Here is a 13,265-nt window from a genome sequence, read left to right as displayed (position 1 = left end):
TCCCAAAGACCCCACCAGCAAATAGCATCACATTGGGAATTAGATTTAAGCATATGAATTTTGAGGGGACATAAACATTTAATCTAGAATAGGCAACAGTTAAAAAATTTAATAACCACTTTTAAATACTATAAAATTATATATGGTACATAGGGAAAAAATTAACAAACTATGTGTAAGATTCCTCAGATAAAATTATTAATCATTAAGGGAAGAGAAGGAATAAATAAATAGAAGGATATACCATGCTTATAGTTTGGAAAATTCAATATTGTGGACATGACAATTCCTTCCGAATTGACTTACAGACTCAAGATAATTCCAAAGAAATACTAATAGGTTATTTTACTTATTTTTTTTTTTGTAAGTTGGGTCTAATCAAGGGTCTCTTGGAAAAGAAAAACCATGTTAGAAGACTTGCTCTGTCCTATACCAAAGCCTATTATAAAGGGATAGGATTTACGGCAAGGATAACAGATCAACAGAACAGAATAGGAATCTGGGAACAGATCCATGATTACTTGATTTATGTAAATGGTAGTATTTTAGAGCAGTAGAAAAGAGATGGCTTTTTCATTAAATGGGCCTTTGACAGCTGAATATTCATTATTAGAAAACATGAAAATTGGCCCTTACCACACGGCATTCACAAATTGATTCTGGTTTGGTTGAAGATCTAAGTGTGAAAGGCAAGACAATAACGTCTCCTAAAGGTAAATACCTTTATGACCTTGGGGCTGGACATGATTTCTTAATAGGCTATAAAAAAGTACTAATCAAACAGGAAAAGACCAATAAGTTGTATTATGTTAACATTGCAAACATTTTTTTTTAGAAGATTTTATTTATTTATTTGACACAGAGAGATAGCCAGTGAGAGAGGGAACACAAGCAGGGGGAGTGGGAGAAGAAGAAGCAGGCTCCCAGCAGAGGAGCCTGATGTGGGTCTCCATCCCAGGACTCCGGGATCCACGCCCTGAGCTGAAGGCAGATGCCCAACAACTGCGCCACCCAGGCGCCCCACATTACAAACATTTTTTAATCGAAAGATATCTTTTGGGAATGAAAGGACAAACCATCTAGTAGAGAAAATATTTGCAACACATGTAACTAACAATATATAATACATTTCTTCAAATTAAAAGAAAAAAATACAGTTAACCCAAATAAAAGTGGGCATATCAAAAAGAAGTTATCTAAAATGGCCACTAAAGTACAAAACTGTGCTCAATATCATTATTAATCAGAGATATGTAAGCTATAAATCAGCAGTGAGATTCTAATATATACCTATCAGAGTGCCCATATGAAGAAGACGAATAATAGCAAGAATTGGGAAGAATACAGAACAATGGAAGCTCTTTTATGTCACAGGTGTGACTGTAAATTGGTAAAATCACTTAGGAAAACAGTTTGGTATTATTTACTGAAGTGCAGATATGGGTGCCTTAGAACTCTGCCATCCTAATCCTAGGTACACAGCCAACAGAAATGCATGCAAGTAGACACCATATTCCTAGTAGCAATGTCCAGAATAGCCCCAAATTGGAAATAATTCATATTTGTCTATCAAAAGCAGAATGGCTAAGTCAGTTAAGCCATATTCATTTACTGGAATACCACATAGTTTTGAAAATGAATGAGCACATTTACATTCCACAACATAGATGAATCTCACAAATACAACACTGAATAAAAGAAACAAAAACCAAAAGATTACATACTACATGATTCCATTTATATGAAGTGCCCAGAACCTAACTCTAAGAGGCAAAATTTAACTATGGTGTTTAGGGATGTGTTTAAGTGGTAAAATTTTAAAGAAAACCAAGGAAGTATTTACCACAAGAGTCATGAGAGTGCTTGTCTTTGGAGAGGTGAGTGATTGGGAATGGACAAGAGGGAGCCTTCTGGCGTGCTGACGATGTTCCCTAGACCCACAGGTGGTTTATACAGATACTCACTTTCTAATAACATATCAGCCCGTAGGAATGGTTACATAGATAACTTGACTGTAGGGGCAGTTACATAGATATTCACTTTCTGATAACTTACTGAGTTGAATCTTCTGGTTTGTTTCCTTTTCTGTATTGGCATGACATTAAAAAATAAAGAAAGTTAAAGTGGGTGGAGGCATATCTGCAGATGAACCAAAGTGGAAGAAAAACCAGCAGCTCACAACATGAACACCAATGGTTTGCTGTGAAGCTTTTAAAAACTGTTCTATTCCCAGAATGATTTCTATTTTGTCCAGGGTCAGTTATTTTGTCCTGACAGTATCTTTCAGCTTGTTGGTTTTCTTCATGTCTGGTATTCTCCCAGAGATACTATCTAAAGTCAACGACACACAAAAATAGGTGTTTAATTATATAATTTAAAGTTTAAAAGGTAACCAACAAAAATTTAAACATCAAATTGTAAGCACTGGAAGAAGTAAGAGAGGGGAGATAGAATTGAAATAAATGCACATCTTTCATAGAGGGGGAGAGTAAATATTATTGAAAATGATAAACCAAGAAGATGGAAGTAAATTATTCACAGACATAATGGAAACCATTAAAAGAATTAGAATTAGAAATAATAAAAAATGGTTGCTTCAGGGAGGAGGGACTAAGGTAGGAACAGGAAGAAGAAGATTGATTTCCATTATAAACCCTCTGGACTCTGATTTTTGTCTTGTTTTTGCCATGTGCATATTACTTTGATAAATCTAAAAGGACATTTATGAGATTCCAAGTTGCATCATTCTCATATACTTGATTTAAGAATTGCTTCTTGAGTTTGTGGCATTATGACTAGTCTAAGAATAACATCTACAATCTGTAGATGGTGTAGCTGATGGTGAACCCCATTTCTAAAGCACTGTTAGGAGTTACAGCTGTGGCAATGACTAATTATTGCAGAGCTTCTAAATTATAATTTTATAATTATTTCTGTTTCCTTTTAACTTATTTATGGAAATCTTTAATTAGAAACAAGGCAGATACCTATTATATTGTACACAGACAAATGGAAAGTTGGGAATATTTTTACTCAACAGTTTGAAAATCAGCTAATATTGGCAAATCGAAAGTAGACAAGTCACTGATAAAAGTAAAACTTCCAGGGGCGCCTGGGTGGCACAGCGGTTAAGCGTCTGCCTTCGGCTCAGGGCGTGATCCCGGCGTTGTGGGATCGAGCCCCACATCAGGCTCCTCTGCTATGAGCCTGCTTCTTCCTCTCCCACTCCCCCTGCTTGTGTTCCCTCTCTCGCTGGCTGTCTCTATCTCTGTCGAATAAATAAATAAAATCTTAAAAAAAAAAAAAAGTGAAACTTCCAGAACGAGAAATGTTACCTCACACCAGTCAGAATGGTGTGATAAGAAGTAGCAAGAGTTGGCAAGGATGTGGAGCAAAGGGAAGCCTCATGCACTGTTGCTGAGAATACAAATTGGTGCAAGCACCGTGGAAAAAAGTAGGGAGGTTCCTCAAAAAATTAAAAATAGAAATACCCTATGATCCAGTAATTCCACTACTGGGTATTTACCCAAAGAAATGAAAACACTAATTCCAAAAGATCTATGCAACCCTATGTTTATTGCAGCATTATTTGTAATAGCTAAGATATGGAAGCAACCTAACCATCCGTTGATAGATGAATGGATAAAGAAGTAGTAGTGTGTGTGTGTGTGTGTGTGTGTAATAGAATATTACTCACCCATAAAAAAGAACGAGATCTTGCCATTTGTGACAACATGGATGGACCTAGAGGGGTATTATGCTATGTGAAATAAGTCAGAGAGAGACAGATATTGTATGATTTCACTTACATGTGGAATCTAAAAAACAAAACAGATGAACAAATGAACAAACAAACACACAAACAAAAACCAGAAACAGACTCATAAATATAGGCAAAAACCTTGTAGTTGCCAGAGGGGAGGAGGATGGGAGGATGGGTGAAATAGGTGAAGGGGATTAAGAGATAATAAACTCCTAGACTGATTGATTGATTGGTTGATGGAGTGGGGAGAAGGGCAGAGGCAGAGGGAGAAAGAGAATCTTAAGCAGGCTCCATGCCCAGCATGGAGCCCAATGCGGAGCTCAGTCTCACAACCCTGAGATCAGAATCTGAGCCGAAATCAAGAGTCAGACGCTTAACTGACTGAGCCACCCGGGCGGCCCAGACTTCCAGTTTCAACTACGACATCACAGAGATGAAAAGTGAAGCACAGGGAACGCAGGCAAGTAGGTCGTATGCACAGAACTGCTGAAGCTCTATATGGTACACCTATGCCATAGTTCAACCAAAATACTTACATTAAAACAATGTGAAAAAGCTGTATCTACTCGATATTTTTTAAACAATAAAGTTCATTTATGTTTCTTCTGCTGTATTTGCATACTTTAATAAACATTACCTTTGGGATGAATATATGAGAAAAAAAATCAAGGCTCATTTTTTACTTTTTGTAAAGTTTAACTATTGAATAATTGGCTTTCCTATTTCTTTTTCTTTAAAAATACAATTTCTGAGATCTTTAAATGCCTCGTTTCATTATTTTATCTTTGTAAAATATATATTAAAATTCTCCCCTCTGTACCTCTGATAACAATTTTTTCTATTTCTTCCAGTTAATTTTTCTCAAAATCTGAGTACTCCCACATGTAAACCTGCCAAGTATTTTGAAGTAAAAAAAAAAAAAACACGTTGAGAACATCTGTTCTAGAGAAAAGTTCTTGTAGGGTTTTTTTTTTTTTTTAACATCTCACAGCAATCTCACACATTGTTTTGCATAGAGTAGTTACTCAAAAGATGTTTGTTGTATTGAATCATATTGAGTATTATAATGTATGGTATAACATCATTATGATAGGACTAGCCCAATCTGGAGTGAAAAATCAGAGCTTACGGTGTAAGAAAAGTGATTAATCATGCAGAACACAGAATTGAAAGACACTCCCCTGTCACGTATGTTAGTGTAACTAAGGGAAGTCCCTCCATTCACTTAAGGGCATTTACTGAATGTCCACTCTGTCAGGCACTGCCCTAGGCTCTATGCCCACCAAGACAGGCACAAGATAAGATCCTTTCCCTACAACCACTCACAGCCTAGTGGACACCACTGACCAGAGAATGGGAATTTACTAAACTATTTGACATAGACTATGACAGGTCCAAATTTTCTTTCCCTCTAACACCTTTGTTTTTACTGCTAAGGTGATGGGAATAAAGAGGCAAAGATGTTATCAGCATAATAACTAGCAAGAGAGGGGTTCATCTGCCTTACAGAAAGATTTAGGCCTCCCCCGTAAGCACAAAAAAATTATCCTGGCCTAGGAGACCTTGAGTAGTGCACTTCCTTAGGATGGGGACAGCTGGGAGTGGAATTCTGACCCTGGAGAAAGGCCTGAAGGGTCTCTCATAGGAGAAGGGGAATGCAGGGGAGAAGTGAGGTGGAAAGGGAGGCTTGGATTTTCACAGGGCAGATATTGCATGCACTGATGTGGCAGGAAAAATAAGTATCATCAGCATTCACGACGGGCTTATGGAGAGACTATTTGTTACCCTTGAGACACTGAGGACATGAACGATGCTGATTGCTGTAGTGGAGGTGTGTTCAGTGTCCCACAGGTACCCATGAGGTGAGAAAAGGAAAAATTGCCCAGCTCAGGCTGCACTGCAGGTGTGGAGAGGGAATGGAGATATGAGAAAATGGTTAGGAATCTGAAAATTATTCAGTAAGTCTCAGAAGCTAGCCCCATCACAGCGCTTTCTTACTAAATGACAGTCAATTACCATGATTGTTCTTACCCTCAACAGACTTGGGGGGCAGGAAGTACACCTCAGTGCTGAGCAAAAGATGCTCCTTTTGAGGTTGAGGAAGAAAAGAAAGGGCAGGATGGGTTGTCGTCCTCAGGAATAGAGTCCACAGGTGACAAAGATTTGTAATATTCATCTTCCCCATCAAGCACTTTGATTTGGCTGCAACAAAGAAAAGAGTTTTCAGCAGAAAAAGAGGACAAAGGCTGCAGTCATCACTGGAGCAGCTAAAGTTGTGTGAGTACTGAGAACAGGGTTGGGTCCCCTCAATGGCAGGGAAGGACACCTTAAGGTAGGTAGTTCAGGGTCTCCCAGAACACAGCAACTGAGGTCTGATCCACAAAGCCTTTCACCTCAGGGTCACAGGCTGATAACGGCCCGATTTAGTGGTGTCTGGAAGTTGTGATCATATTACAACTTGTCTGTCTGAACTGACTTGTCTGTCCCTGTTTGGCTCCCTCTAGATGAGAAAGTTCCCCTTCTGTCCTCCTCCAGTTCTCAAACTAGTACCAGCAACCTATGTCACTATATTCTCAGATGGGATACTAACAATCAAATGAGCCACAAACTCCCTAGCATTCTCCTTTGTGTACCTTTAAGGCCAGGGGTAGGGTGATGTGGGAAGCGGCCTATTTGCACTGCGTGGAATGCTCTTACTTGTGGGAGAGTTTTATACAATTTGCTACGTCTGCAATTATGAGGGAAACCACAATTTCCTGGGATAATTGTGAAAAACAACATTTGCCTTTAGGTGGCAATTGCAGCCTTTTCGGACAGAATAGATTCAAGTTTTATATAGCTGCTACTGTGAAAAGTAGTTTCCAATGTCAATAATAGTGGTGATATCCCCATTTGCATATTTTTAGAAGCTTCTCTGGAAAGTTTTGCATTTTCTGTAATATCACAAAGGACCCCTTCTGTTTACAGTTGCTTAGAACTAAGAAGACAGATATTTACCCAAGTTTTCTTGGCTTCCTCTTGCTCCCTTGATATTCTAGAGTTCCCTGTGGAGAGGGCCAAGAACACACAGTCAAAGCAAAGCAGCAAGTCGTTAATTTTTAATTCAAAGTGATTTTGTGTTGAATGCAAGCAGATGCTGATAATATCAGAAGTCACAGCATAATTTTTTTGATCAAAGGGCTCAAGTGAGCCTGATGAAGCATGCATCTTGCTCGTCTTTGATAAACCACATCAATTATTCACCGTGAAGGCAGACATCCTGACATGAAAGCAACAGATAAAGAGCCTAAGCACATGTTCAAGAAGAGAGCATAAGACAGTGGGGGTGGGGCTGGAGGGGCTGGAACAGGTATTAATAACAGAATTATTAACTGGAAACAAAGCCAGTGAAACAGCTTTACGGCCACTTTGAACTCACATTTAACTGGTTATAGTACATGGTGTCCTCAGGGCTACTCAACATTTTGGGCTGCTGACATCTTCGGCGAGGTGTTCGCTGCTTCTGTGTAAGACCATTTTCTGAAACTGCAATGAGACAGCAAAGGTTTACTGTAAACCATCCGAGGTGTTGGGAAAATCAGGTAAAAAATTGCTCTTCACATAAATGCACTTAGTGGAAACTGGGTCCCATTTTAATGGGTACGTCGGAGCTCTGCTAATATTGGCAGAAATGTCATCCTAAAACACATATACACACATCGGAATTGCTAAGTGTAAACAAGGGCCACTATAACTTTGCCTTCATCGCTCTTGTCCAAATCAGCAGTCAAGAGTGACAGAAAACAAATTGGTTTGTCCATGCTGGTGGAGTAGCGGTTGGTGGTCAGCCTTTGTAGAGTACGGAGTAGTATCTTAGTGGGATAACTCAGGACAGTGAAGGCAATCTGGGATAGTTTGCACACATCCTACAGTGAGGGTTCAAAGACATCTGGAGCACACACATTCTTCGATAGATGAGAAGCAAACCTTTTGGTGGGATACATTTCGGAGGGAAAATGGCTTGAACTAGTGTTTACTGAAATGCTTTGAACAGTACCATTGATCCATGCAATCTCTGGAGATAGTGTAAAGGAGAAGGGGAAGAGATAATTGCGTGATTTCACAGAGCAGCCTCTCCGTGTTAGCCCTGATTTCAGAACCCTGGACCAAGAGTGAACTGGAGATTAAGAAACTACGTGTCCAATGAAGTCATGATTTATTCCCCTTCCAAGCAGATGATTTTCGCGGAATCTGCTGTCCTTTTGGCACTATATCTGAATCAGGACTTAGCAGTTCTAAATTCTTGCCGACATACACACACACCCCCCAGAACTGCCACAGAATATTGTTCATGAATGTCACACAATCCAGAGAAGAGATGTCACTTTCCTCTACCAAGTGTATATCATGTTCATAAAACAGAGCTGGAGATTTATGCTTGGAATCAGAGATTTACTTCACTAGAGGTTCCCACTAGTTAGGGAAATTCTGGGGGAATTTTCTAAGTGAAGAATGACTCAGCAAGGACCATTATGAATAACAGATTATCAGCTTCCTAAGTATGAAGTTTTGCATCTTCACTTTTCTTGAACTAGAACATATCTATGTTGAACAAGACTGATAGAACCATATAGGACTTTAGGAATCATTTATTCTAAATACCCCCTTTTTTTTTGGAAAAGAAAACCGAGGCCCACAAATGTTGAAGGACTTATTCCAGATGAAGTGGCAGAGTGAGGACGCAACCCTAGACTCCTACCTCCTGTTCTAGATGTGTTCTTTTTAAAACTACAGCATATCGTCTTTCTTAAGAAGAAATTTTTTTTGTAAGCTAAGGTCTAAGTAAAAGCTCTGTGAAAACATATTAATTAGATAGCATGATGACGTTGCTTGTAGAGGGCTCCGGTAGCTTTTAAAGATATCCCTGTCCACACCTTCAGGAAGTCTGTGCAGAGGGCAGGACTCCAGCTCTCTCGCTGGCATTGTCCTCAGAGTACGAGGAATCCAGAATGGAAATGGGTTCTTTCTGATAGTTCCAACATACCTACCTCCTGCTTGCTTTGTGAAGTCCCTATGCTGTGAAATGGTAGGACACAAGGTACTTTGTATAATCTCCTCTGATTTATAGGTTAATGAACAGAAGTGCCTGGAGTTAAGGTTGCTGGTGTGAACACACACTGGAGATCTGGCATCTATTCTCCCTCAGACTTCCTAATATTACGGGAATTCCAACGTTGGAAACTCAAAAGGCTGATCTTAAATAGTTTCTGAGTTCAGCTGGAGTTCAGCCCAGTTCAGCTGGACTTCATGTAGTGTTTACATTTGATCAGAAGCTTTTATTTATGTTCTCAACCGGGTATGCTTAGTATAAGATGTGGTTTTCAACTTCTGCTCTCGATGAACTTGCTGTTTCACGGGTGGGTGCTCTTTTCCTGATTCTTAGAAGGAATTAAGTTATTGGGTATGATTTTTTCAATTTTAACATTTCTCCCACAAATTAAAAAAAAAACAACTGTTGGCGTCTGATGGTATCTATACTATACTAGAATCTAGTGTAAGTTGGTGTCTGATTTAGCATCAAGCTTTAATTTTCATTAGTTTAGCTTTAAAATCTCCATGTTTCACAATGTTTTGCAGAATGCCATAACTTCCAAGTGTTTTGCCATTGGAACAAATCTGAGTATCACTGATATGTGATCAATAATAAGCAATCAAATAAATATTTGGGAAATGAATCATTATTTAATAAATGCTGTTGGAACAATTTGATAGTAATATGCAAAAAGTATGACTTGAATATAGAGCTTATAAAATTTATTCTTATAAAATTTATTGCTGGATATTGTGGGGGAAAACAAAGAAAAATAACACAAGGTCTCTGTTTTCAGTCTAGTGGAGGGTGCAGGGTCTTATGACAAGTTAAGTAACTTGTCATAAGTTAGTGCTGCTGGACTCAAGTTAGTTTTAAAAAATTCTATAAATTGTTTACTTTTCTCAATATGCTTTTTGATTCTCATAGGCCACAATAAATTCCAGATGTGTTATTTGGTTAAACATTTAAAATATTCCTATAAAAACCTTAAAGGGGAATGAAATAGATTAACCTAACTATGGAAGAAGATATTAATGACAAGGAGGGGCTCAATTATAATATAAACAATAAAGTAAAATAATCTATATGATGGATAGTAACAAAACTAAGATGAAAGGAAATGCAACAGAGAGATAAAAACAAATTAAAAAATACATACACAGAAAAGTCTACCGTCCATAATGTGGAAAGGCCGAGGCAAGAGAAAGATGGAGACACATTCATACATGTTGAAATACAATTAATGAAATGAGATATTGAAAAATGTTTAGCCATCCTGACAAAGAGCTTCAACTAAAACAACTACTACTGCTTTTCTATTAATTAGGATAAACTGAAGATCAAAACACAACGTGGGAGTGGCCCCACATACACAGATGAGTCCATAGGCTCCACCTCTCCAGGAGTGCAACTTGATGATAAATAACGAAAGCTAAGTAACTTGTTCCAAGAAACATGTCCCAATGAAGAAAACCAGAAGGAGAGAAAGAAAATTGATATTAAGGTGGATTATGATAACATTTTTGTAGTGGAAAAAAGCTAGGAATGTAACAAATATTTAATAATTGGGGAGAAGTTAACTCTGAGATATGAACATGATATCATCCCACGAAGGCACCAACAAAGATAAATTTAAGGTATGTTGTTGATAGGTGAAAATTCAAAGTTCAGAAAAAGAAGGGAAAGACAAAACAGCACACAGCACATTGACTAAATCTAAATAGGTGTGCACATTGAGAAGATTATCATGAATTTTTTTTCCTTTAAAAATTAAAAGAAATCAATGAGGCATGTAGGGCAAAACTTATTCTTTCTTTCAGTAGATGAAGAAAGCATTGCTCAGCGAAATCTCAAAGTGGCGGAGTGGAAGCTGGAACTCCCGTCTTCTGGCTTCTGAGCCAATAGTTTGCTTCTAAGGGATACAAAACAATAGGGTTATCTGGCAATTTACCTACTTTGTTTGACTAGTTTATGTAGACAAAATGGGCAGTTTAAGTTTGAAGATAAACATTAGCATGTGAGTCATTTGAAGACAATGATGTTCATATTCTGAAAGTGGCCTATTTCTAGTTCACATACACGTTTGTAAGCCAAGCCCACGCTCCAGTTTGTAATCCTCTGGGGGCTACCTCCTCATAACGCTTTTTGAAAGTATATTATGTCATGGATACCATTTAACATAGGTCTTTTTCCCTTTCAAGAATCCCAGCACCTTCTTTTCCCCTTCGCCTTGATTTCATATTTGAGACTTGAACACATCTTCCTCTTCAGAGTTTTGTCCCAGAACCTTAAAATAAAATGGAGCTGAATCTGTGCAAAATGGAAGACATGTAAATGGCATCTCAGGCGGGAGCCCTGGGACAGGCATACTTCTCGCTCCCCAACCCCAAATCATCACACCGTATGGTTGCACAACTGGCTAAGCCCTTGGTGGGAGACAAACAGCTGAATTCAGTTGCTGGCTTTGTTACATAACTTTAAACAACTGGTTTGGAAATTTCACATTTCAATTCTCTTTATTGAACATGCAGATATATCCATGCTAGACTTGCCAGATCAAATACAGAACACCCAATTAAATTTGAGTTTCAGATAAACAGCCAATACTTTTTTTAATCTAATAAAAACCCTGTGCAATATTCAGGACATACTTGTATTAAAAAGTGATCGGTTGTTCATTTGAAATTCAAATCTAGCTGGGTGTTCTGTATTTTTTTGTTGTTGTTAAATTGGGCAACCCTAATTCAAGCACCGTTTCAAGTCACAAACAAGGCCTTTTGTTTCCTCCTAGGGTCTCAGAGATGAAGAAGGAAACTATTTCCTCACTCTCATTGAGTTGCTGAGTTACAGCTATTTTGGCTACAAATGCTCTTCCTCCAGACTGTCCACTAACACCTAGGGTTTCACTTTTTATCACCCATCACCGATGTGCCATTTTGATCCATTTCCTAGCAGGATCATTATGAGGAAAGGACAACCACAAGGGAGGGCAGGGTGGGACATATAGCCCAAATATTCCCCTGCTTAGTGGGGCAGTATGGATTCTGGGCCCCTGAGGAATGGACAGGCAGTGGGCAGGGCTCCTGGAAGGAAAGGGAGAGAGCACACTGAGAGAACCATAGTCCTATGCACCCTCCCTGTGGGTCCTCAGCAGGCAGGAATATGTTCGGAGTGGTAAGACTGTTGATCTGATTGCCATTTTGTGGATGAGGCATTCCCAGGGTCACTTGCCAAGTAAAACAACCCCTTGAAGCAAACAGTGTTTCATGTTCTAGATTTACAGGTGGCAAATCCCATATGGGGTTACTAGATATATCCCTGGGGCACAAAACAGAATTAGAGTTATGCAATTAACTTACAGAGCTCTGTCAATTCTGTGTGTAAAGGGAGGTACATCATTTCTACAACCAAAGTTCTCAGGGCAGATGGGGGTGACAGTAGCCTAGCTGTCAGCTGGATAATCTTTCTCCTCAGTGATGGTTGACCATGCTGCGTGATACTCCACTGGACACTTAATGAACTAGCTTCCAAGGAGATGACTTGTCTTTTCTGGCTCTATGTCTCTTCCACTTACCATTTCATTTTTATGTATCAAATCTTGCTTTACAAAGTAGCTTTTTCTTCATTTCATCTCATTTTGGGTAGGACGACTAACCGCAAAGAGATAACAGAGGCATGGGGAGATTAAGAGATCACACGGCAAGTTAGAGGCAAAGTACAACTGAGAATTCAGGTTTCCATATGTCCTGAGGGTCATTTTCTTAACATTACAGCAGCTGTTCAGTTTTAGAAATACTGGTGCCCAGATCAGGACCTAGGTATTGATATTTAAAAAAAAAAAATCTCCTTGGGTGGTTCTAATGTGCAGCCAGGGTTGAGAGCCACTCTACAAGACCATATTCAATCTTTCCTTACGAATAAGAACCACAGTGGCAGGGTCTGTAATAATCTTCACTACCTTAAAAACGCTGTCTATAGAAGAATCTTCTCACTGTGCTGTAAACCTCTTGCTCCTGATATACCCTGGGGCACAAGCTATTTGGGGGATGCTCAGAATCTTGACAGGGAATAGGAGGGAAGATATTATGCCCTGGGAGTTCAGATTTTCAAACTGAAGTCATGGCATGGAGGATGATAAATCTCTGTGGTTTGGCCCCTTCCCTTTATATCTTTATATGGGCTCAGGGAGCATGAGCCCCTCTGCTGGTCTCCCTTCAGAACCAGGGCTAGAACTCAGGTCTTTTGATTCAAAATCTCAAAGCCTAGGCCATGGCCTCTACTATGATGCTTGTTCTTTTACTGAGACATTCTTATAAGTTTTCACCTCGCCCTGTCTAACTTCAGGAGGGACTAAGGAATTCAGTGGGCTTTTGTAAAACACACACACAACCCGAAAGAGAGATTTTCTCCTGGGGTGCATGTAATTCAGAT

The 13,265-nt window shown here is 39.0% G+C and overlaps 1 protein-coding gene across 1 annotated transcript in view; it reads right to left on the bottom strand.

The window, feature by feature from the left end:
• Positions 1 to 5,826: 5,826 nt before the first annotated feature.
• The window catches only part of MYO3B (myosin IIIB), a 368,137-nt gene continuing 360,698 nt past the window's right edge, over positions 5,827 to 13,265 (bottom strand). The window contains exons 33-35 of the mRNA XM_034642243.1: positions 7,182 to 7,288; positions 6,761 to 6,807; positions 5,827 to 5,965 (exon numbers count right to left, since the gene is read on the bottom strand). Coding sequence (XP_034498134.1) covers positions 5,827 to 5,965; positions 6,761 to 6,807; positions 7,182 to 7,288 — 293 coding nt within the window. The remainder of the gene's footprint in view (positions 5,966 to 6,760; positions 6,808 to 7,181; positions 7,289 to 13,265) is intronic.

Source organism: Ailuropoda melanoleuca, chromosome 2, assembly GCF_002007445.2.
Source record: "Ailuropoda melanoleuca isolate Jingjing chromosome 2, ASM200744v2, whole genome shotgun sequence".
NCBI lineage: Eukaryota > Metazoa > Chordata > Mammalia > Carnivora > Ursidae > Ailuropoda > Ailuropoda melanoleuca.
Note: the sequence above shows the minus strand (reverse complement) of the source record. Positions and strands in the feature narration are given on the sequence as shown.